Genomic DNA, 26,688 nt, shown 5'->3' with positions numbered 1-26,688 from the left:
ACCTGCTCAACGACACACCACGCAGCATGGATGGGGATATTACCCAGAGGCCAGCCAGCCACATGGCCAGCCTGAAGCTGGAGCTACCATAGTGTGTGAGTATGTACGTGGTGGTCAGAAGGGAGAGAAGGGAGGTGGAACAGCTTCAGCATTATGAAGGATGGAACTGGAGATTCAAAGGTAGAGAGGAGTAGCCTGTAATAAATGGCCAGCCCTGCCACTTGGGGCCACAGTAAGGTCCCAACCTGGGCTGCAGCTGAGGGCCACGTCTGAGTGCGTGGTTATGCAGTGGCAGGGGTCAGTATCAATGTCTCTGGCTGGAGCAGCAGCCAGAGACCACCTGGATGTCCAGAGTCTGTGCAGAACTGGCTCTGCCTTTTACTGGGTGCAGCGTTCTGAAAAGCTGGTCCCAACTCTGACTGCTGGCAGCACTCCATTCAGGCAAGCAGGCCCTGTGCCTCACCCAGGAAGCATAGTGGAGCTGGCCCTAATGGCAGGAGTGTGGGTGAGCTGACCCTGCCACTCATCTGCCGTGGAGTGGCACAGGTATGACACCCACCCCCTTGCCACCTTTGGTAGTCAGGAGAGCTGACTCCAAAGGCATTAGAGACGGAGAGCTATCTCTGCTCTCTCACTAGCTATAACATTCAAGAGAGCAGGCCCTACACCTCGCTGGGCAAGACAGTGGGGTTGGCCCTGATGGCAAAGGCATGGGTGAGCCCGCCGGAAAGGAAGAGAACAAGAGAGTTACCTCAGCCTTCTGCTGACTGCAGCCTTGGGTGGTCTAACCTAAGCAGTGGTAGAGAACTTCCCCTAGTGGTTCAGATAAGAGAGAGCCAGTGGGCTAACCAGCTGTGCGACTACCCAGACCCAGATCCAGAACTCTAAGATGGCCCACCCCAAAATCTGTATCATCTGTGATATAGACAGTGTCACAGAAGCTAGAGATCTTGAACACAGCAATAGCTCACTGTAATAACCATTTGCAAATGAAGATGTGTGGACAGAGGGATATGCTGTGGGACACACTGTAACATACTACAACTTCCACAATGAGATGTTTTCCATGCTTTGATTTTATTGTTGCTGTTGTTTGTGTTTTTTTTTTGGTGGGTTGCAAGGGTGAGAGGTAGACAAGAAGGAACACAGAGATAAGCCTGACTGTGAAGCATGATGTGAAACTCACAAAGAATCAATAAAAAGTTATATAATAATAATAACAGTACTTGCCTCAACCATTTTAAATTAAACCTACTAAAAGATGCTAAGTACTAAGAATGCTAACACAAGTAATTCACATTAGCTTATAACTATAAGACAAGTTTCTGAGATGTGGATCAGCAATCAAAACCAACAATGCAAACAAGGTATTTTATTCAACTAAGTACTAGACGATAATATGTGGAGAAGATAACAGGCATTTATTACTTAAATATCATATCAAGGACTTAAGCAAAATCAAATTCAACTGTATCAGTAGCAGAAAAAAGATAATTACAAAACCACAGAAATATCTGATTCAAGGAATCTTCTCTGCTGTAAACACTTGAGAAGCTTGTTTCCTGGCCTTGAAAAAGAATTGAGAAAAAAAAGAAAGGAGCTTTGATTATAATCTAGAAATTAATTATGCTATATTATCACTTTAAAAAATTAGCTACATTTATTTTTTATTGGTGTACATGTGTGTGTATGTATGTATGTATGTATTGGCATACATATACCATAGCACACAGATGAAGTTGCATAACTGTGGAAGTCAGTTCTCTTTATACCACATGGATCCTGAGGATCAAGTTTGTCAGGATTGAAGGCAAGTACCTCTGACTGCTGAGCCATCTTATCAATTCTGTATATTATTTTAATGTGGAAAATTAAGCCTGGATATTTTAAGATAGCAATGAAAATTCCTAGTGGAAAAGTATGCCCTAAAACTTAGCTGTAGCTACCTCCTATTTTATACATTAGTTCTTTCCCCTCGATCTTGTTATTTCCCATGTCCCTCTCAAGTACTCACCCTCGTCTTTAGAGGGAAACAAATATGAGGTACTCAATAAGTACTCTTTCTATTTTCTCATAACATTTGCAGCTCTTGGGATGGAGAGGTGCTCAGTGGTCATGAGAGCACAGCGCTCTTGCAGAAGGTCTAAATGCATTTCCCAGCACCCACCTCCAGCAGCCCACAACCACCTGGAATCCAGCTCTAATGCCCTCTTCCAGCTTCTGTGAGCACTGCCCTCATACACACAATCCCACTCAAATACATGCAATTAAAAATAAGATAAAAATAAAAATTTAAGATTCTGGGGTCTTATGCATTTTTAGGCTTGGTGTGCTATGATGTAGCTGTAGCTCATAACCTCAGTGAAGGTATTCTAATACCTAGAAATTCTTCAATAATTTGAAACTCATCACTTTACTATAAAGGATAAAGACAAGTTATCCTAGAACTGAGTATAACTAGAAGACCACATGAGTTAAGTAATGGATTATTTTTATAACCATTTTACTGTTGCTCATCACTAACTTGACATTAAAAATTAAATTTACAATTTAAAATTTTTTATGAAGATGAGTTAAGCAAGTAAAAGACATTTAGGTACCATCTAAATTTAAAAATGTCCATTTCAGAAACTCGGTGATATTATGCATTTGTCATTTCATGAGACAGAATGAGTTCTGAGGTGATAAAACAAGATAACACTGGTTTTAACTAAAAATTTAAACGACTTCAGCCAATACTGAGATACTTACAAGTTTCTCCTCTGGTGAAAGGACACCCTCTACAGCTACGATTTGGTACTGCTTATGTTTCAGATTTCCCACAGATTTCCGCAGCTGCCTCAGACTACTAGCTTCTATGTCTTGCCTTAATAGTTTCTGCATTTCTCGAGAAGGACATCCGGGATCAAATATTAGTAAACATAATGTTCGGTTTTTTCTCTCTTCAATTCCAATAATTGTTCGACTGTGACCTAGTCAATGTATAAATAACAGTCAATATGTCACATCTATACACAGTTATAACTATACATACATTTGTAGTCTCAGTGTAGGCTTCTATGTGTTTAGAACACATAGAAGAGACACATACACACACACACAGACTTTCACTGTGTGTTCTGGAAAGGCTTAATATACGTGACAAGTGAGTAAAGACTGAAAGAGAACAAGGGATGAATAATGAGAGCAGTGGACCAGAAAAAGAGGACAGGAAGTGCAAAAGTCTCAAGAAGTTGGGTTCCTGAAGAATATACCAGAATGAAAAGTAGCTCTGACAATCAGTCACAGCTGCCCACCCCATCACCTCTACTACTGAAATCTTAACTTGTGTTTAAGCAAGAGCTAATCTGCTATCTTAAAAGAGTGCAGTGGTGTGTGTGAGATCTCCTCACCTTGATGCTGGAGATAGATGGGAGGTTTAGATGTACACACAACCTTTGGGTTCCCTTCTCTCTCTGAAGAATAATAGTTCAATATCCATTCAAATAAGCGAGGGTGTGTACCCGAAGGACCAGTCGACTTGTGAAAATCAATAATGCGGCACCTAAACAATTGACAGAGCAGATAATTTAGAGGATATTTTACAAATTTTCGCAAAAAATGCAATTATTCTAACAAAAAAAATCTTAATCTAGAACAAACATATATCCATTACTTCCCTATGAAGGAATGAAAAGTAAATATATTTTTACGCTTTATTTAGAAACCATTTTGTGGGGAAAATAATTATTCAAATCACTATAGTAATTCAAATTATTCAAATCATTCATAGTAAGACTGATGGATGAGCTAAAGGTTACAAAGATTTCCTAACATAAAAAAGCCTCCCTGCTTGACTTTTAAAACTCATGGGCCGTCAGGGGTCTTTTCTGAGACTGATACTCCAACTAAGGACCATTCATGGATATAAATAACCTAGAACCCCTGCACAGATGTAGCCCATGGCAGTTCAGTGTCCAAGTGGGTTCCCTAGTAATGGGAACAGGGACTGTCTCTGACATGAACTCAGTGGTCTGCTCTTTGATCACCTCCCCCTGAGGGAGGAGCAGCCTTACCAGGCCACAGAGTAAGACAATGCAACCAGTCCTGATGAAACCACATAGGCTAGGGTCAGAGGGAAGGGGAGGAGGACTTCCCCTATCAATGGACTTGGGAGGGGCATACGAGGAGATGAGAGAGGAAGGGTGGGGTTGGGAGGGAATGAAGGAGGGGCTACAGCTGGGATACAAAATGAATAAACTGTAATTAATAAAATAAATAAATAAATACATAAATAAATAAACTCATGTGCCATAAGCTGGGACATTGCCACTTCATTCTAATGCCTCTAGCCCTGATGATCAACTAGAAATTGACTCGAGGGCTAGTGCAATGGTTCAATGAGTAAACGTGTTTGCTGTGCAAGGATGGTGACCTGAGTTCAATCCCTGGTGCCCACATTAAGGTGGAAGGGGATATCACTCCACAAATTTGTCTTCTGACCTCCACATGCACACTCAAACACACATAGTAATTAAAACTTAGGGGATTACAGAAACAGCTCAGTGATTAAAAGGACATACTACTTTTAGAAAAGATCCACATTTGGTCACAATTGGCTGATAACTCCAGCCCCAGAGGATCCACCTGTACTCATGTGCACATATACACAAATATGTATCTATACACATAATTTACAAACAGTAAACTTTTTAAAAATTTGAAAACAAACTTACTTCCAGGATTTTTTCTACTCAGCTAATTTATAACAGTGTAAACACAAACATATTTAAAAAATCCATCAGTAAGTTTTTGTATATCTTTATTTAAAAAAAATAAAAAAAATGAATTCTGGTTTTAATTCCCAGTAGTAATAATTTCTACAAGTCAAAAATATTCTTGTGTCTCCCGGGCCAAAAAAAAAAAAAAAATTCTAAATACTTTCCTCCAAAAAATAAATATATAAATGTAAAAAGTATACTGAATACTTTCAATTTTCTTCAATTCCAGTTACAGACATTACTAGTAAAGGACAGGACACACAGGAAAAAAAAAATATGTCGGAGTTCATACCTCTACATCAATGTAAGTACTGTTTGGCTACAGTGGTTTACTTCCTTCATTTTAGTCATCTTGAATAAATAAGTGCTAAAGTAGGCTCACATCTATATTACTCAAAACTATTTTAAGTATAAACAAAAGCATTTAATATCTTATTTTAAATTTCTGCCTAAACAGTCCATCCTTGTCTCTCATGGCAATGAAATCTCCAAAATATTCAAAACTGTTATGGTTTCTGCTGTAGTTAGAATGTGAACTGTCCTTTGCAAGCTCACCTTAGATTTGATCAGCTGGTAGTATGTTTGGGAAGGCTGTGGGAAATGCAGGAGGAAGAGCCTCGCTGGAGGAGGCAGGCCCTAACCTAGAGAGCAGGTTCCCTACTGACACCGTTGACAGCCAGTCTCCTGCTTTCTGCCACTACACCTTCCCTGATTCCCACAACAATGGAGGGTAGCCTTTGAAACTGAAAGTCAGAATAAGCCCTTTCTCCCTTCAGCTCCTTTTGTCAGCCTATTTTATCAGAGCATGAAAAAATAGCTAGAACAGTTGCTAACTTTAATCATACTAAATTTAATGCTGACAGTTTGCAAATGAATATAATAATATTAACTGGAATTTGCAGGTACATACTTTACTTTCAGAGAGGTCAGAAGAGTATAAATCTCACATGCTCCAATCCAGGCTTTTGTTCCCTGTAATTTGTTATTAAGCTGAGAGGCTCCCTGAGGATCAAAACCTTCATTCCATGCATCTTCAATCATGGACTGAATTTTTGGAATACAAGGAACTGACATACCTGAAATTACATAAGCAAATAAGTAACAAGACAATGTACTAATATACTGAACAATAAGATCATGTAGTAACATATACTCTACTAGAAAAACCCACAAGAGTTTCTAAGAAACTTATTCCTAATACCTTCTGTATATCATAAACTCAATATGACAATAATACTTTACATACCTTTCAAGCAATCACCATATACATCATTTTTCAGTAACGATGAAAGTAGCATCTGGAAATTTCTATAGCCACAACCCCAACCTTTGTCCCCAAAAGATGAATGAAAATGATCCACCACTGTAGAAAGCCACACACACCTCACATCTGTGGCAGTGTTCTGATAATACCTATGGAGGGCTTCAATAATTCCTAAAATAGAAGAGATTTAGAACCCTTAATTAAACTTCAGTATTATACTTTTTAAAATTTTTTGTTATTGTTTTGTTTGTTTGTTTAAGATTTATTTATTTATTATGTATACAATGTCTGCTTGCATGCCAGAAGAGGGCACCAGATCTCATTATAGATGGTTATGAGTCACTATGTGGTTGCTAGAAATTGAACTCAGGACCTCTGGAAGAGCAGCCAGTGCTCTTAACCTATGAGCCATCTCTCCAGGCCTAGTATTATACTTTTTATACATAACAGTACGGTAAATGCTAAGCAAAAAAGAATAAATGTGACAATATCCTTAGAAAATGGCCCTAGACTACAAATGCTAGAAGCAGGTTTTAGGACAAGTTACATATAGTTCTTCCTTTTAGAACATTCTTCTTCTATTTAGAATCCTTTAAGGACCAGACATCACCTTCAAATTACATTTGTCTAATTCTTAAGAATAATCACTGCATTTATTTTTCCCTGGCCCTACTTATCTAGTCATACTTTGTCACAGCAGGGCATTACAGCTCTTTGTGTATATTTTGTCTCCTTTAAAAAATCTGAAGATATTGGGCCATGATATATTTTATGCAGTTCTTGCTTTGTCTTAGTATTTTATTTAAATGAGATACAAGGAAATATGTCTTTGGGGAGACAGATTAAAAAAAAAAACAGAACAACAAACAAAAAACAAAAATAATCATGTAACCAGTATTTAAAGCTATGCCCACTATCATGAAGAACAGAAATTGGTTATAAATTTTTTAAACTTAAATTAGACTCATATTCAAGAAAAATAACAATGAAAATAACTTGTAACTGAGTACTAAGGTTAGATATAGAGAAAAATGATGAAGTGACATTAAACAGTATTAAGTCATGGAATGGGCCCTCTAGAAACAGAAAGATAAATGTCAACTTGGATGAGATCAAGATTTAAGACAGTCCTTGAAGAATGGAAAAAGGAAAACCTGTAATTGAAGTAATATATTTAAGCATACTCTAGCATCCTTATTATAGGTAAGACAGGAATACTTTATTTCCTGGTAACCTTTATCTTAGCAATGATACCATACAACCACATTAATGAAAAAATTTCTCAGAAGTAGTTTCTTTTTTTGTTTTGTTTGTTTGTATTTTAGAAACAGGGTTTCTCTGTGTAGCCTGGACTCACATTAAACCAGTATGGCCTCGAACTCACAGAAACCCACCTTCTTCTGCCTCTCCGAGTACTGGGATTACAATTGTGCACCACCATGCTGGGCTAGAAGTAGTTTCCTAATTCCTAAATTTCCTTGGCTGTTTTCTCAAAAAGCTACCTTTTGTTTAATTACACTTTATTGTTTAAACTACAAGGCTGTAAATATATAAAGGAGTATTAAGTGATTGTTCTAATAGACACTTGTATAATTAACAAAAAAGTAAAACTCTTTGCCATGAGACAGGAGAGACGGCTCAGTAGAGAAGAACACTTGCAACTCCTGCAAAAGACGGATTCCATTCCCAGTGCCTACACTGGGCCACTGAAAACCACCTGGAACACAAACTCCAGGGTGACTGACAGCTTTGCAGATGAAAAACAGACTCAATAAGTGGTGTCAGGGAAAGAACTACTTCAATCATATATGAGTGCTTTCAAATATAACATCATTATAAATAAGGGGGAAAAAACCTAGAGCCCCACTTTGCCTTCCACCCCAAAAACAAAGAAATACCAGGTAGATTAAAATTTTAAATATAGGGACTGGAGAGCTCTCTTGTGGCTACCATTTCCAAGGATCCAGGTTTGATTCCCATGTAGTAGCCAGAAACATCTGTAATTCCAGTTCTAGAGTATCTGACACCCACTTTTGTCCTCCACGGGCACCAGACATGTAAGTGCACAAATATACTTGCAGGTGAAACTTTCATTCCCATAATATATTTTTGAAAAAAAAATAATGCAGCATATTTAAAGAACCATAAAGGAATACACATTTGTGATCTTTAAAAAAAAAAAACTTTCCATTTTTGAAGACAAACAGAACACACACATTAAAGACAAACATTGAGAGGTTTGCTGTGTGGGCAAACCAGTAATTCTAGCATTTAGAAAGTAGAGGCAGAGGTCTGCCAAAAGTCTGAGGATAACCAAGGCTAACTAATGAGTTCTAGGTTAGCCTTTGCTACAGAGTTTCAAACTTCCCTCCAAAAAGAAAACCTAAGAAATTTGATTATATTCAAATTTGAAACTTCTATATAAAGATAACCATATATAGGTCTGGCAGAGCAGTGCATGGCTTTAATCATAGAACTTGGGAGGCAGATCCATGTGGGTATCTGTGAGCTCAAAAACAGCCAGATCTACAAAGCAAGTTTCAGGAAGCCTGAACATACATAGTAAGAACGTGTGTGTGTGTGTGTGTGTGTGTGTGTGTGTGTGTGTGTGTGTGTGTGTTTGTACATATATATTTATTTATATGAATATAAATAAATAAATATTTATCCCCTGGATCTGGAATTATAGGCTGTGGTACACTACCATGTGGGTGCTGGAAATTGAACCTGGATTCTCTCCAAGAGCAACAAGGGCCCTAAACTACTGAGCCATCTCTCCAGCCCCAGAAGTCTTTTCTTTTTTATTTAATTTAGATATTTATTTATTACAATTTATCATTTTGCATCCCCGCTGGAGCCCCCTCTCGTCTCCTCCCAGTCCCACCCACCCTCCCTCTTTTCCCTCTATGTCCTTTCCCTAGTCCCCTGTGAGGGGAAGATCTTCTCTCCTTCTATCTGACCCTAACTTATCAGATCTCATCAAGGCTGGCTACATCATCTTCCTCATCACCTCTAGGGGAAGGTGATTAGAGAGCTTGCCACTGAGTTCATGTCAGAGACAGCTCCTGTACCGCTTATAAGGTAATGGGTTTTGTTTAAAAAAAATAAAAATAAAAAAAAAAAGAAGTCTAGTCATGGGAATTCAACTGTTTCCATATAAACTGTATTAGTATCCTAATCGATATACAAAAACATAACTGAAAAGAACAAAACAAACAAACCACTCACCAGGAAAAAAAGACATACCATTTTGAATAAGGCAGATCTAATTGTTACTATTAAGAAAGTTATATATACTGTAAGTGTCAACTACATAAGAATGTTCATTTGGACCCAGAAGCAACGATGTATACAAAGCTTTTGGTATCCAAAAATGTAATTAGCAATAGGGTGGCCATCATACACACAAGGCTGTCAAGCATTTGAACTGACTTATCCAACTGAAAGGTGCTGAAAAGCATAAAATATAACATGAATTAAAATATTTCAATTAATAGCTTTTGTGAGGTGAGCATGATAACCCCTATAGGCAAAAACCCTTCTTAATACTGACATGTTGAAATAGACACTAGGTTTAAACTATTAGAAGATGGGATTTAGACTTAAGATAGTTCAACGGGAGTTTTGTAAACTTTACTGCCAAAGCAATACATTCAGTAGAAACCATATGAGCTATGGATAGATTTGTAACAAGTTATTTTCTACAGAGCACTTCCAGTCAGTCACCATAGTAGAAAGGTGACTGCAGACTGAACACAGTCTAATGGCTGTTTAGATACAGAGTTCAGTAGTTTTTTGTTGTTGTTGTTTTCCAACTTGTATTTTTGGCTTATAGTGAATTTATCAACACATAATTCATTGTAAATTGAAATGCTTCTACAGTTTTGTTATTTTTTTTCTTTAATGTGGCTTGAAGATATGTAAAATTTTGCATGTGGCTTACATTATGTGTCTGTAATGTGTCCAAACACGCAATAATTTAAGATAAAGTTTCAGTGAGATGACTTCTTTGGGGTAACCAAGGATTTTCTGACTGATTGAAGGTGTATCCACAAGAAGGAAGTCTTGTCTGGTACTGTAACACAGTCAAACCTCTCTGGGTAGGTAACTCACAGACCCTAATAGGAAAACTACTACAGTTTTATAAAGTTGACATGATATGCCTATCAAACTTCTAAACGTTCATGTTAACACCCACAGATTAGTGTTGTTGTACACTTGGTCAGAAAAGATTCTTTTGGTAATTGGTGTCAGTAACTAGTGAAAGAACTGAGTGAGAACAAATGACTATTTGATATTCAGTCCTAATTGGGTTATCTACATCATCCCCACCAAAGCTCAGGAACCATCAAAGAAGAGAGGGTTGTTAAAACAGCAGAGCCTGAGGAAGAGGTGAAATGTGGAATGCTGTCTTCTGGGCATGTATGGCTGCTGGCTTTCAAAGTCAGCAGCAGTAACTATCTGAAGAAAACTGAGCTTGCCAACACTCTGTCACAAAGAAAAGAAATATCCACAAGGACTCACCTCTGAGGATTTATAGACATTAAAGCATGACTAGATGGGAACTCATATGGCTCCTCTCCTCTCTTAGGATCTATGGAAAATTAACATTATTGGAGGCTGGGGAGTCAGGAAACACACCTTTTTTCCTGCCCACGCTCCTGTAAATAACCCTTCATCTATGTTCTTGTAAGCAACCCTTAACGAAACCAAATAAACCTTAACAAATAAAAAGCACATGAAAGTAGATGTGAGAGGGGATCAAGAAGTAGTGGTAGACACCAACGGGGAAGAGGAGAAAGGGAGCAGCAGAAGTGGGAGGAAAGAGGATCATGGGGTGGTAGTGAATGCAACCAGAATATAGTACACATATGTGAAAACATCGTAATAAAACACTACTATATATAATTAATATATGCTAATAAAATATAAAAATATCCAGAAGGTTCATTTGCACTGTTGTTAGTTAATACAATAGAAACCAAATTATTTTAAGTGTACTGTTTACTATGAAAGTACAAGTTTAGAAGTTTTAAAATGTTTTGTAAAATATATGTGTGCATACAATCTCACCTTCAACTATATAAACTGTTGACAGACAATTCATCAAATTCAATGGCTTTATTACTCTAGTGGAATATGCAATAGTAAAACCGTGGCTTGGATTTAAGCACTCACCAGAAGTTTTTGTTTTTCCATCATCAATACCAATAGCTATTGATTCCAACATGTCAGCTTTTCTGCTATGAAATTCAGATGGATGCATTCTTCCCCTATTTACTTCTATCTCCATATGTCGTAGCTGCTGGTGTTTGTATCCTCCAGAATTATCTAAACCATACTGCCGCTATTGAACATAAAAACAAATAACTTATTTTTATGTCCCTGTACTTCAACCAGATGGAAACTTATAACTTTTATTTCTTTGGAAATGTATGTTGAAGTAATTTGGCTTATGGATTTTTCAAACAAGTAAATGTAAAGATTTTTGTGAAAATTAAAGCATACATCTATAACTTAATAATTAGAAATGTCTCTGTAAGCTTCTATAGTTCTTATAAATAATTAGTTGCTTTCCTTGTAGATTAGAAATGAAAGACCCATCTTCCTGCCAAGGTATTGAGAAAAGTAAAATTCTAAAGATAACTGCTAGTTATAAAAGTACTCATGGGAACTTGCTCTATTTTGACCCAGTGCTGATCCAGTAAGGCCCACTTAGTTCATAAATCACACAGTCATGCTACATGATTAGCAGTGTCTTTGCAAAATGGACTGAGAGACTCAAATATATAAACTGCCTTCATGCATAAGCTTCCTGAGATCGAAACTACTTGGAAAGTTGTTATGTTATGGTTATGGTTAATCTCGATTACCAAGTTGAAATTATTTCAAATCACCATGAAACAGAACTTTTGGGGATGTCTAAATATGGTACCATCCCATAGTGTGTGATCACAGGCTGAATAAAAAGGATAAAGTAGTTCATCTCTTCCTGCCTCCTGGCTGTGAAAACAATGTGACCAGCAGCCACACCTTGCTTATACTGTACTTGTAAACCCTCCTCCCTCAACATGCTTCTGGTCAGTTATTTGATCAAAGCAAAAAAAAAAAAAAAAAAAAAAAAAGATGCAAGGAAGCTGACCAATGAGTAAATCTCTACTATAACAAGCTTGACCGCAGATTTTCTAGGCCTTTGGCCCTGGTTTGTGAGGAGGATTGCAGAAGTTTGAAACTCCAGGCTTAAAAAGCTCTAGAATATTGTAAGCAGGGCTTAGAAGCCCAATCTGATAAAGTGGAAGAACTAGATGCCAGGAAAAAATGTAAGCAGTGGAGGCCTACCTCAGGAGGTTTCAGAGACAAACTAGGCTGGAAGCCATTCAGGACATATTCTGGCAAATAATGTGGCTTCGTCCTGTTTGTGTCCTAAGAACTTCACTGGTGTTCATTCAGGATTAATGGACAAGTAAGGAAATTTCAAGACGAGATGGCATTTAGACTGCATTGCAATTACAGCTTATATCCTGTATAAAGGTCTACAGTAGAGCACAAGGTAGAACACAGCATTGAAAATGTGAAGTTTGGCAAGGAAAAGTGTTAGTTTTAAATTACAGATAAAGCAAGTATTAAAGCTGCTGCAGGGTGAGATTGCCCCCTGGCTGAAAGTATTTGCTCCCAAACATGATTGCCTGAGTTCAAACTCTGAGCCCCACATGCTGGAAGGAGAGAACCAACTCTCAGAAGTTTTCCTCTGACTTCTACAGGCTTAGCAGGGAATATGTATACTCACATATGTATATGTGTGTGTGTACAATATATGCTATATTATATATATATATATGAGAATGGTCCCAAAAGCACATATGTTTCAAGATTTGGTCCCCAGTTAATGGAACCATTTGGGAAGAATGAGGAGGTAGGGTCTTGTTGGAGTAGTTATAGCTTTGTTTAAGTTATGTCACTTGCTTTGTAGTTTCAAAAGCCCAGCCCAGGCCCAGGCTCTTTCCCTCTGTCTGCTTCCTATATAGATCAAGGTGCTCTTAGCAGCATATCTTCCTGCCTGCCTTCATACTCCCCATCATAATGGTAATAGACTAGCCCTCTGAAACTCTAAGCAAGGCCCCAATTATATGCTTTTCATTATAAGAGTTGCCTTTGTATGGTGTCTCTTCCCAGTATATGAGATAACTGTAAAGAGATAAACACATGAAGAGAGAAAATGGGCACTCTGCACTGAGATAACAGGAATGGAAGCTTAATTCCATCCATTAAAGGCTCCATCTAATGAAAAACCAAAACAATACAATTTACTTATTAGGAGAGGGCCTAAACTAAGAAGGGTTCCCTAGTCAAAAACGATCATGTAGAAAGTATTTTCCCATGGCTGGCACACAGGTTAAATGCAACTGTGGTCCAAAAGGCAGGGCTCCATCCTAAGACAGCAGAAGTTTAGAGTTGTCAAAGTGGTAATGATCTTGCAGGCATGAAAGATGGGAAGACTCATTTGATTTTAATACCACTGTTCTAAAGAACCAGTGAAGCCATGAATGTGTGGCAAGGTCCTTAAACAGCAGAGTCCCAGCAAGGAAGCCCCAAGAGGTCATGGAGTAAAGCTGTGAAGGTAAAGCTTAAGTTCTAATAGAGATCCTAGGATGCTGGACATGACAGAACCACAGGACAACTACTGAGGAAAACTGTAGGCACAGAGAGAAATGGTCCAAAAGAAAGGCTATTTTTGCTATAAGCAGCAAATATGAAAAGGCAGGACAACGCAAGCCCTCTGGAGTCCAGTGATTCCATCATGAATTCCAGATGCCTAACATGGAACTGCAGGATTTGGTGCTTGCTCTGCCGCATTGAATTTTGCACTGGTCTGATATTTCTTTTGTTAAGTCTCCATTCTTCTTTTTTGGAATCGGAATACCCAGTCTGCACTATCGTATAGTAGAAGCATGAAACTTGTTTTGTAATATTATAGAGGCTGACAGTTAAGAGACTATTTAAACCTCACAAGAGACTCTGCACTTAGACTTTTGAACAGTACTTTATTAAAGACTATGAGATCCTTTTAAGTCATAGAGAACATACTGTGCATTATGAGATTGCTTGAAAGATTTTTTGATGTTATAAGAATTTAATTTATAGTTAAGATGGTGCCTGCATGTCAGAAGAGATTCTGCACTTAAACTTTTGAACAGTGCTAAAACTATTAAAGACTATGGGGACTTTTGAAATTAGACTGAATACATGTATCCATGAGTCTGTGGAGACAAGTTCTGGAAGATTATGTTTTAAAAGGATTTGTCTGCTGGGTAGTCATGGCATATACCTTTAATCCCAGCACTCTAAAAGTCAAAGACAGGCAGATCTCTTGAGTCTGAGGCCAGTCTGTTCTACAAAGCATGTTCTAGGACAGCCAGAACTACAAGAAGAAATCCTGTCTTGGAAAAACAAAAAACAAACAAACAAACAAAAATGTGTTTGGATGTCAGATTGACAAATGATAGAGTTGCAATGGTTCATTTTGACTGCCAATTTGATGGGATTTAGAATCAGCATGGAGAACTGGTCGAATGACCCAATGTGTAAAAGTGTTTGCCATGCAAAGCCAATGACCTGAATTAGATCTCTGAAACACATAGGGGAAAAAGATTGCCCAAATTTGTTCTCTGATTTCCACATACACTCAATGGAATTGAGCACAGGAACACAAACACACACACGCACACACACACACACACACACACACACACACACACACAGATAATAAAAGTTACTATGGAAACAAACATTGGGGATTATAGATTTGGATAATTGAAGTGGAAGACCACTCTGAATGTGTACTGTGCCATCTCGTGGGTTGGGGCTCCAGAATGAAAAAAGGACAAACTGAGATTTATAAGCATTTGTTGCTGCCTATAAGCATTGTTAACTGGGTACAGTGTAACCAGCCACCTCCCATTCTCCTGCCATGCCTTCCTTACCATGCAAACTGTATGTTGCTTCCTGTCAAGTATCTGATCACAGCAACAAGCAACCAACACAATAAAAAACCTCTTTAAATGTTAGGGACTGATTGTATTGTCAATATTCAAAAGCCTTTGTACATTTTTATGGTGTTAGATTTTGAGCATGAAACCGTGGGGCCCAGACCAAGGTGCTCTTTTGGAAGGCTGTGGAACCTGTGGGAAGGTTACCTCCGTGGCAAAAAGAGGCCAGGACTAAGCAGGGCCATTCTTGTTATACCGTCGGTTTCCTGGTCCACTGTAATATGAATGGCTTCTCCATGTGTTTTTCACCATGATGGCTTGAAACTATGAGTCAAAAAATCATTTCTCCCTTAAAGTTGTTTCTATAGACTATTATGGTTGCATCTGAACTCTGATATGAAAAATATTTTGCAAATAAATAACCAATGAATTGTGCATGTGTGTTGGGGAGGAATCCTAAATTAGATCTTCCAAAAGACATTTCAAGGAAAATTGTCATGTATAAGATGTTTGAGAATAAAACAGAAGATAACTAAATGTATAATATCAATATTAAAGTCTGTCAGATCTATGTAAATCTGGGAACATTTTCAGATCTACTCATTCATAAACCCTTCATATTTATACTATCCTATTAACACAAATGACATTTTAAAATTCTACAAGGTATTACCAGTTCAAATAACAATAGTCCACATGTTAGAAATTAAAAAGAAAAAAATGCATTAAAAATTTTAATGTATTACAAAAACTCAGTTGCTGCTAGTTTATTCCAATACATTCACATAAGGAAAATGTGCCACAAACATCATAAAACATCAGCCTTTGAACATTCATTAAAATACTGTCTGAAATTGTGAGGGAATTTAAGATTAACGAGAGATACACAATAAAAAATAAGTTTTAAGTAAACAGACAGGCAGCTTCTCAGGACAGTTTCCCCAGCTGTCCATCATTTGCATAGCTTTACATGTATACTTTACTACCTAATAGTTGTCTAACACAGGGCAAATCACTAAACACTTTTATTTTCATTCTTCATTTAAAGGTAGGAAAGAAAATCAAAACAAAAAATAAAATAGCAAACCTTTTGGGTTACTGTGAAGACTTTCTCATAATTTCTCTAAAATGATTATTCCAAATTTGAGCTGGCTCTTTCTTTCTTTTCTTTTCTTTCTTTCTTTCTTTCTTTCTTTCTTTCTTTCTTTCTTTCTTTCTTTCTTTTTTGAGATGGGTTAGCCTCAAACTTAAGATATTTACCTTCCTTTGTCTCCCTAGTGCTAGGACTAAAGAGATGTGCCACCACATAAAGTCAAGAATGGTTACTCTGGGATAACATGAGATCATGGCCCATAGAGTCAACTGACCAGGACCCATGGGAGCTTGCAGAGATTAGGGAGCCTGCATGGGTCTGACCTAGATCCTCTGCATAAATGTTATAGCAAAGTAGCTTGCTATTTTTGTGGGAATCCTAAAAATAGGAGCAAGGGCTGTCCCTGACTCTTCTGCCTACTTATGGGATCCTTTTCCTCCTACTGGGTTGTCATATCCACCCTTGATGTGACAGTATGTACCTGGTCTTACTGCAGCCTGTTATATGACATGTTCAATTGAAATCCCTGGGAGGCTTGTTCTTTTCTGAGGGTGGGCAGAGATGGGGTAGACGTGGGGGACAAGGGAGGTAGTGGGGGAGAGATGGAAGAGAGGAGAGGGAAGAGAAACTGCAATCAGGATGTAATATATGAGAAAACAATAAAATAATACATTTACCAAGATATGAATAAAAACAGAAAGTACAACCAGGCATGGTGGAGCATTCATCCTATCACTTGGGAGGCAAAGGCAGGTGGATCTCTGCAGCCTGGTCTACAGAGTGATTCCAAGACAGCTAAGACTACATGGAGAAACCCTGTCTTCAAAACAAAACAAAACAAAACAAAACAAAACAGAATGTGCTCAAAAAAGGCTATTTTATTGTGTGCATGCATGTCTGTGTCTATGTTTATGTGCATGCGTGTGTGTGTGCGCGCGTGCGCATGTGTGAGACTATGGAGGTAAGAAGATATAATATGATCCCCCGGAACTGGAATTATAAATAGTTATAAACTGCCTAAAGCAGGTGTTGGAAAATGAACTCAGGTCCTCTGTCAGAGCAGCAAGCACTCTTAACCACTGAGCCGTCTCTCCAGCTTTGAAGAATAGCTACTTTTAACTGTGTGTATGTGTGTGTGTGTGTTCAATAAACTAAAAAGTACACAGATAAAAACATTTTTTACATAATGTGGACAGACTAGTTAGAAACCTTTTTGGCTATGAACCTTAGCCTTTAATGGTGAGACCACATCTCTAAACCCATGTAAATATCTCAAAAGCATATTTGGGAAATAAGAACTCTATTCAATAAAACTGTTACTAATCTTTGTACCTGCAACTTCTGAAATTCTTCCTGTTCTTGTCTTGATTCTTCAGATTTCCTCTTCCTGTCTTCTTCTTGTTGAAGCTGGTGAGCTAATTCTCGATCACTAGAACACTGGACTCTGTCCATGCCTATTAGAGAGTAACAACCAATATTCACACAGTGTTTACGCTGTAACAAGCATTCCTTGTTAACTAGCTAACTTGAGCATCCTTACAACTTTTTGGAGTATTATCTGCTAAGAAATAATGTGAAAGGTTAAGTGACACTTCTCATTGAGGCCTCTGAACACAACTAATGGATATTCTTTTTTGAAAGAAATATAAAAAAAAGAGAAAGTAATAAAAAATACAAAATATACATTCACAACCTCCAACTATTTCATTACAGTTACAGTTTTTACCCAAGCAAGTTGAACAGTTAACATCATAAAGGTTTGCTTCCTCTCTCCCTGGGACCCCGGGAAACTTAAATACTCTAGTCTGTGGCTTCTGTATACTAGCTTTTTCCCTACGTTTCACTGTTCTGCAGTAAAACAGGACTGAGGACATGACAGAAATACCATACACATACACATATGGTTGGGGGGGAAAGAGAGGGAGACTAGGAGGGAGAGACCGACTCATATTCTGGGTGAACATGGCCCTACCCAGCTACATGAGAATTATTTAAAGAACACATTTACTTTTAAACAATATGACTCTATCTATTGTATCATTAACCTTAAAGGGAGATGTATATTTTAGGAAGCAAAAATTAAAATACTCTTAGACATAAACATACCTTGTTGAAAGCAGCTTTCTTCTAAATGCAAGTCCACATGCTCTTGGAGAATATGGTAATTTGTACAGACAAGCCCACACATGGGACAGTCATAGAGTGGTTGATGACAGTCTGTATTAGAGATAAAAGTAGGCTAGTTTAATTTGCAGAATTATTAGACTTTTCACCCCATGCCAAGGACTATCAACTTTACCACATGAGTAAAATGTTCTTGTAGTTAGCACTAAACATGTCACCAGGCAAAGCAGTGCATACTTTTAATTGTGGCACTCAGGAGGAGGCAGAGGCAATCAGATTTCTGTGAGTTAAAGCCAGCATGGTCCACACATTAATTTCCAGGCCAGCCAAAGCTATATAATAAATAAATAAAATAAATAAGCAAACAGTAGAAAACGGTGTTAGCCAATCAAGCCTGATGACCTGAGCTTGATATCTGGGGTCCACATGGTAAAGATGGCAACTGACTCCCAAATGTCATCCCCTGACCTCCACGAGTGTGCTATGGCAAAAATACAACAGGCACAAAACAAATATATGTAATTCTAAAATAATTATTAAAAATTAACATGTATTAATTTTAGAGTATTTTCTGAACATTATTGGTGCTATGTCAGTCGTGGATAAATATACTAGATGGTAACAACTAATCTGCAAGAATTAAATTTTTGTTGATGAGATAAAGTATGCAGAGATGTGAGAAAGGCACAATGGGTTAATGTATGTAATTATAAAAAGTAAATAAAATAACTACTTTTCAGCTTCTAGAGACAAAATGAGTAGACATGTAGTACAATAATACTGTACAGTACAGTAATAGAACAGATCTCTTACTACTCCATAAAAACAAACAAACAAACAAAAAAAACATTCACAAACAAACAAACAAACAAAAAAAAAAACATTCACATCTGTGGTTGAAACAAGCAAAGTACAAAGGAAAACCAAAACTAAGTGACTACAAATCTAGATAGAGGGTTTGAGTACTGAATTTCCAGTATTCACCATGCAAAGTGGGCAGATACTGAACTCAAGTGCCCAGCACAAAGATCAGCTCTTAAGTTATATTGCCTGCTGCCTTCGTGGGAACAGATTAGAGATGACTCCAGTAGGCAAGCCCAGAACAGAAGAAGCCCAGCAATCCTAAAGCCTAGTGATAACAGGTCTAGAAGGGCTCGTAATTATATATGTATACAAAGAGAAAGCACTAAGCATGTTATTCATGGAAGGCCTGGTCTGACACAGATGCAAAAATGCCATGATGAAGAAACTGGAAAAGGAAATTACAGAAAACTTTTGTAACAGATGATCACTAAATATTAATTATAAAACACAACAGGAAGTCTTATGCCAAGAAAAGTAGTCCAGAATCCACAAACCTAGACTCTGTTGACACATGCCTACAAACTCAGCATTTATTTGGGAAGCTGAGGCAGGCGATTCAGCAGGGAACTGCATCTTTCCAAACATGTTCCAAAACAGCACTGAGATATACGCGGCTTCCATAAGCAAAGCTGGATAATGTAAGAGGTTTCTGAGCCAAGGCTCAGAACTCTTTGCTCATCCATCTGATCATTACATTACAACAAACTAACCCTTCATTACTTCCAGTCTGAATTAATCAGACTTGACATTAACTCACATTCCTCACTCACATCAGTCTATACTCTCCTTTGCTACCAGAAGTCTTCATCTCACAGGCTGGCCATCTCTAGTTCACGGACTCAACCAAGGCTGACATAAGCACCAATACTACCAATCACTTAGTAGCCAGAGTCTTGTGTCTTTAGTCTTAACTATGGACATTCATTTCCCTATGCTAATGCAAGTTATCACCCTTTCTCATCTCCATCTCTTCCTGCTTCAAACCCCAGAAATCAGAGCATGCCACCAGTCAGCTGCAATGAATCCAAAATTTCCTCTGGATATTCACTTCTTGTATTAATAGGTTATGGTTGGCCCCATCTACACAGAAAGGATTCCTACATCGTACTGCATGGCCCTAGAAATAGAAAATATGTCCCCTTCACACTCTTTCAAACCACTGTTTCTCCTTCATCAAAAGCTCCTCTGCTTTACTAGTCAGTCTCCAGATTATCAAACTATAAACTTGAGTAGCTAATCTTTTCTTAAATACTAGGTACTTACTTTCATTTACTGAAAATGTCAGCACCTGGACAAATATCTTGTCCTAGTTCTTAACCTCAATATGAACAGGAATGGGTCCTTATCTTCACCACAACTACCCCCACCTCCACCCCTGCTATCTTTTCTTTTACTTCAATTCAGCCACCCAATAGCGTAATTACATCCTTGCTTTATCAACATCACCAATATCTGTTAACCTCTGAAATCTATTCAAACTTCCCTCTTGTACTTATCTATCCTTCTACCTCACCACTTTTGGTTCTTCCACTCCAATCATTGGCCTCACTAAAATCTGCTATATAAAATATATACACAGGCACTATCATTCATCTCTAATTTAAATTGACCCAGCTGCTCTACTAATGACAACCATTCAAAGCCATACTTATTAGCTGAGAATCAGTGTACCAACAGAGAAGTATCAACTATCTTCATCAGTGGTAGTTCCTATATTAGTTCATACAATTTCCCTGTGGAGTGGGTAATGAATCATCTATTTAGACTACTGAGCTACATCAATGGACATCCATCAAAATTAGAGTTGAATAAGATTAAAAACTTTAACTATATGTGAAGATTGATAATGCTTCTATAAATCTGCAAAAGTTGTTAAATAAAAGAACAACTTTTTTCATTTTTATTTCTCACAACGAAAAATGTGAGAAATCTATGGAGGGATAAAAATGAAAACCTAAACGATGTGAAAATGGACTATTACTTAATATCAAACAAAAGTTCAACCAAAATCTCACGGAAATTTAACAAAATGGTCCTAAAAATCAAGCAAAAATAAAGAATAATGAAGGATTAGAAAGCTATCTCAGCAGTTAGGAGCACTTGCTGCCCTTCAAGAAGACCAGAGGGTTGGTCACCAGCAACTACATCAGTGGGCTTGCAACCAGTTATAACTCTGGTTCCCTCTCTGGACTCCATGCGCACCTGCACAAACCAGACACACACACCAATGATAAGATCTTATGAGAATGCCTAAGAAAATAAATAAGTCAAAGAATTGTCCTCTCTGATATTAATGATGTTACAAAATGACAGTTATTAAAATAGACAAGTAGTAAAGAACAGCTGAGTAAGCAGGAGTTGGAAGACCAAAACTACTTCACAGATACGATACCTTAGAAAGTGCTCTGAATCAATACTTTTACATTCCAAATCCTCACAATACACACTAGCACACACAACATACATAATTCAAACAAAACAGAAGTCTATGAAAGAAAAACATAAGTAGATACTTTATTATTTGAGAGTAAAAAAAAGTCACTGTAGGCACCACAAGGAAAGCAAACACAAATAAAATGTAAACCCTACAAAAATTAAAGGATAAGCAATAGTGGTGAACAATAACTTAAGTCAAGGAATACTACTGAGAATGTATTTTCAAAGCTATAGACTAAGACATCTTAACAGATAGATGGATACGAATATTAAAAATGTAAATATATAAAAGAATATAAAGAATGCATAAAAGAGCTGGGCTCTGTGTGCATACCCATAATCCCAGCACTCAAGGAGGCAGAGGCAAGTGGATCACTGTGAGTTCAAGACTAGCCTGGTCTACAAAGCAAGTGCAGTATAGCCAAGGTTAAAACACACACACACACACAAAAGAATACCAAAAAGTAACATACACATTGCAAGAGCGAATATCAACTAGAATTATTGATAACCATGAAAATGTATTTAAAAAGAATATACACTGATTTTAAGCCTTTTTCAAGGCTATTTATAATTTTTTGGCAAAAGTAAATTCAAAGAAGTCACAGTTCTTAGTGCAAAATGCAAAACTCTAAAAACTTTTAGAAAGTGGCAGTGAGTTTTCAAATACAACCATAGATCCACAAAGAAAAAATTAAGCTGAATTTCATTAAAATTAAAATATTTACTTTGTAAAAAATAATTAAAATAAAAATGCATGCTATATACATACACAGGGAGAAAATATTTGCAAAGTACTTACCTGATTAAAGACATATCTAGACATGTGTGGGGACACACACTTTTAGTAACAGCACTCTAGAGGCAGCGGCAGGTGTATCTCATAGAGTTTGAAGCCAGCCTGGTCTACACAGGGATTTTCAGGCCAGTCAGGGCTACACAGAGAGACCCTATAAGAAAAACAAATAACAACAAACCAAAGTATATGAAGGGCTCTTAAAGCTTAACAATAAGAAAATGACTTAATATCTTAAACCTATGCAGCCAACAACAGTCTCAAAACACAAGAAGCTGCCAAGATGGCTCAGCACTTGCTGCTCTTGCAGGTTCAGTTCAGTAATTCCAGTTCTGGCCTCCCTGGGCAGCAGACACACATGCATATAGTATCCTTACATGTGTAAGGATGGAAACAAGGCAACACTCGTGCACATAAAGTAAAAACAAACCTGAAAGAGCTAAAAGGAAAAATACACAAAGTTACAATTATAAAAGAGAATTCCAACAATTTCTTTTCAAAAACCCACCAGATAGAAAATAAACACTGGAAACAGATGTGAACATAAACAGGATCTAAGTGATAGACACTGAATGATAGTCAAGAAGGCAGAACACGTTTTTCAAAGACTCATGAAACATGACCCAAGATAGAGCCTATCTATATCTTAATCTTGAGTCTCAAAAAATCCAAGAAGCTCTGTATCAGTATGTTCTGTAATTGCCACTGAGTGTAAACGAGAATTCATTAAAAGTCAGACCCTAGGACTGTCCAGAAGTTGTGGGTTGGTGGGAGTACATTCACTGAAAATTAGTAAGTTTCCAAATTTGCTCTTAATTTAGCTGAAACATTTTATATCCATATCAAAATTTTTCCCGTATTCTTACATTGCAGTGACAGCAAGTGAACGATATTATGAACATAAATTGAATCTTAAACACACGTTTTTAAGGAGTAACAAGCCAACTTTTAGGATACCACATATTAAACTAGACTACTGCTTTTATAACAGTTTAAACAAATTGAACACTTTACCTTCTAATGGAGCTTCTAAAAGACCGGCGTGCTTTGTTTTCATGTGAGTTTCCATATCTTGACTACATTCCTCTATTTTTCCACAAAATGGACATTCAGGAGGGCTATATGTTGTTTCATACATTGATCCTTGGACCTCAGATAATCCAGACTGCTTTTCCTTGCTCTTCAAGTACTTTTTAAATTCAGTTATATTCTCTGTATAAAAAGCTTCATGTTTTAAATTCCCATCTGTAGCAAGGCTCTGAGTTGCATTTTTTGGAAAATTAGATGCACAAGCCAAATGAATACTTGAATTAACTTCCATTGTACTCTGCACGGTGTTGGTCTTGCTGTCTGAATTTTCATACTGTACTGCATTTAGCTTCTCAAAGTTTCTTTCTGGTGTATTCTGCTCAAAATGAGCAGTTTCAATATGAAAACACATTTCATCATAATTTATACCTGACAACTTGCAAAATGGACAGATAACTTCATTTTCCATGTGAATAATTAGGTGAGCCTTCATATCTGGTTCTGAGGTTACTGTCTCACCACATATGTCACAGGAAAGCATAGTGGGACATGGACCTACAAATAAAACAAAATTAAAAGTTGGATAGTTAGAGCTAAAGAAACACACACTTCATAAAATGATTTGGGACTCTTCTTTGGAGTATTTAGAGCTGTATTAGCTTTGGCAAAGAAATATTCAATGTACTTATCATTCCTTAAATATACACACTTAATTTCTAAGCTCCAACAAAACCTAAATACAGGTTAAGCATCTCTGACCCAAAAAGCCTAACTCCAAATGCTACAAAAGGCAAAACTTCTGAGCTCTAACATGGTGTCACAAGTGGATATGAGCCTAATCTCATGTGATGGATGACAGTCAAAACAGAGGCACACTGAAAATATAAATACAGGTGAAAATACAAGATATACATGACACAAGTAAATTTTATGTTTGGCCTTGTATTCCTAAATATTTTAAATAAAGTATATCCAACCTGTGCCTGAATGTCAAGATATCAGAGGTAATAAAAAAATAAAATTAGAATAAAACATTTCAACAAGGCATGGTGTTGCAACCCTTTAATCTCAGCACTTCTTAGGCAAAGGCCAGATGTATCTGTGTGAGCTGAAAGCCAACCTGGTCTGCAAAGTGAGTTCAGGGCTTCACAGTGAGACTCCATCTCGCAAAACAAAATTCCAGTGTTTGGTCCAAGGAACAGAAAAAAAAGTATATTTAATAAGTTGTCCATGTAAGATAAGGTAAAACAGAAGTCTACTATTGATAAACATATTTACTTGCATGTAGTAGAATGGGTGGAGAGAGGTAAATGCACCTTAATTTACTTCAGAGCTTTACATGTGTCAAACTTAACACTACTGCTATCGTTTTACACACATGGAACCCCTAGATCGGTTACTACAGACCGAAAATGATGGAAGGCAAACACACACGGAAGAGAGCAAAGGTAAAAGCTGAGACGGTGTTGTACAGCACTTACTCCAAGCGTCTAGGAAGCTGGGTTATAGACGCTGGTTTCATTACGTTAGCTAACAGCTCATCCCTCTGAAGTTTCACTATCAAACGAATTAACGATCAAACGATGCGCTAATGGAATACTGACTACTAATACAAAGGTGTTATTAAAAAATAAAATTTTTAGGCAATCACTATCATTCAGCTGTCACGTATTTAAATAGAAAAGAAATCAGAGGGCAACTATTCCCTTCATCTAAATTCAGCTTTACAAAATCTCTCATTTTTCCTTTTTTCGTTTCTCCCCAGTGAAACGAAGTGAAACTTATTTTCCCCAGTGAAAATAAGTTCCTGATTCTTGAATGAAGTTGTCCAGTTTCGTATCTTCCAGGGGCCGGGGACATGGCAGATTAAGGATACACTGGAAGTGAGATAGGCCAAGGCTGGCGAAGGGGTAGCCCCTGGGTACGCGGTGGGACGGCGGGAAGGCCCGAATCTGACAGAGTTCTGAGGCACCAACGTCCCACCGGTGGGACGCAGAGACCCGGACAGGCCGCCACCCAGAGCCGGCCTGCACACAGAGACCCCACGGCTGGACCGCCGCCCCTTCCCACCGCGGGAACCAACCACCGCCCGCCACCGCCCTACACAGCCCGCCTGAGCGCCGCGGGCCTCCCGGTCCTCTGCCCCACCGCTAACCGAAAGAGAACCGGGCCGTCGAGAGCGCTCCGCAGTACCGCATCCACCACAGCCCTTCCTTCCTCAATGGCTGGGAAGAGGAGAGATCCCAGCATGCCCTGCTGCATATCGGTCTGAGTTGTGGTGCATTCTGGGACTTGTGAGGGGTTTTTGTTGATGTTGTTGTTGCGGTTGTTGCTTTGTTTTTTGTTTGTTTGTTTGTTTGTTTGTTTCTTTGTTTTTGTATCTTTCCCTGGGGCAACAGGGTTCCTCATGGCTTGCTCAATGGTCATTTTCGAACCAATTTTACTGTCATTCCCAGCCCCGAGGCACAATAATTAAGGACCACCTGCCCGGGGATGGCACTGTCCTCGGTAAGCTGGAACCCACCTTTCTTGATTTTAAATGCCTAATGCCTCATAGGCTTGCCCAGGGCATTTTTTTTTTCAACTGGAGTTCACTCTTCCCATGATTCTAGCTTGTGTCGATTTAACATAAAGTTAGCCAAGATGTCAGTTTAAAGCGTGACAGATGCTGGATAAACATTTCCCATGGATAGACACTGTTTGGAGTTCATAGAGCAGTGACAGCATGAATCTAGAAAAACATGTTACTTGACAAGTTCTGTGAACCAAACTAGGTTTTAGACTTGTCACAGTTCAAGCAAAGTGGAGGAACTTTACAAAATGCCAACAGTGAATCTCTTAACCTGAGTTAAGAGATTCTCATCCTGAGACCTGATGTATGTCTCCCAGGCAAGCGACTGAAAATTCTTCCTCTGAGAAATGATAAAGGAATAAATGAAGAAGTGAGAAAGAGAAGGAAAAAATATGAGAGAGGGGGATATAATATTGTCTGACAGAAGTCAGTCCTTTTTTTGTATTACCTGGTAGAGAATTCACCAGCTGATGGGTTAAAAAGCTCCACTGATGTATCCTTGCAGTAAGTTAACAAAGTATTTATAAATACATGTTGTTAGATCTTGATTGATTGAGACAATGAGAAAACCATAGAGGAGATTGACCTCTACAGAAACAGATGTCCTTTACTAGGACAATGAAGGACAAGAGGTGTCTTTGCAGGGTGGCACCTGTGTAATCAGGCACAGGAGGCTTGTGGCTTTATAGGGCAGAAATGGAAACTTTGGGGATAAAATTTTAATCTGTAGATTTATTTTTTTATAGTCTTGGAGCTGATTAAT

General features: G+C 37.9%; 1 protein-coding gene across 2 annotated transcripts; it reads right to left on the bottom strand.

Moving 5' to 3' along the window:
• Positions 1 to 1,058: 1,058 nt before the first annotated feature.
• Positions 1,059 to 25,648, bottom strand: Zup1 (zinc finger containing ubiquitin peptidase 1). Of its 2 annotated transcripts, none has more exons than XM_021660539.2 (10): positions 25,509 to 25,648; positions 23,339 to 23,908; positions 18,211 to 18,321; positions 17,437 to 17,558; positions 11,203 to 11,371; positions 6,007 to 6,195; positions 5,671 to 5,836; positions 3,393 to 3,544; positions 2,752 to 2,972; positions 1,059 to 1,567 (listed from the first exon to the last, which is right to left on the bottom strand). In XM_021660539.2, exons 1-10 carry the CDS (start codon positions 25,549 to 25,551, stop codon positions 1,520 to 1,522), a joined length of 1,791 nt encoding a protein of 596 aa, XP_021516214.1. In that variant the 5' UTR covers positions 25,552 to 25,648; the 3' UTR covers positions 1,059 to 1,519. The 2 variants fall into 2 exon arrangements, with proteins under 2 accessions (XP_021516214.1, XP_060229481.1); XM_060373498.1 differs by lacking the exon at positions 25,509 to 25,648 and adding an exon at positions 22,331 to 22,478 and having other exon boundaries at positions 23,339 to 23,460.
• Positions 25,649 to 26,688: the final 1,040 nt, after the last annotated feature.

The sequence above is a fragment of the Meriones unguiculatus genome, chromosome 20 (genome assembly GCF_030254825.1).
Source record: "Meriones unguiculatus strain TT.TT164.6M chromosome 20, Bangor_MerUng_6.1, whole genome shotgun sequence".
In the NCBI taxonomy this organism is placed as follows: Eukaryota; Metazoa; Chordata; class Mammalia; order Rodentia; family Muridae; genus Meriones; species Meriones unguiculatus.
This window is presented reverse-complemented; position numbering and strand designations above follow the sequence as displayed.

Coding starts and splice junctions, on each gene's coding strand:
- Zup1 (XM_021660539.2), bottom strand. CDS start 25,551: ATGCGGTACTGCGGAGCGCTCTCGACGGCCCGGTTCTCTTTCG. Junction 5,837..6,006: donor ATATGGTGATTGCTTGAAAG/GTATGTAAAGTA, acceptor ATGTAATTTCAG/GTATGTCAGTTCCTTGTATT. Junction 1,568..2,751: donor TTTCACCAGAGGAGAAACTT/GTAAGTATCTCA, acceptor TTCTTTTTCAAG/GCCAGGAAACAAGCTTCTCA.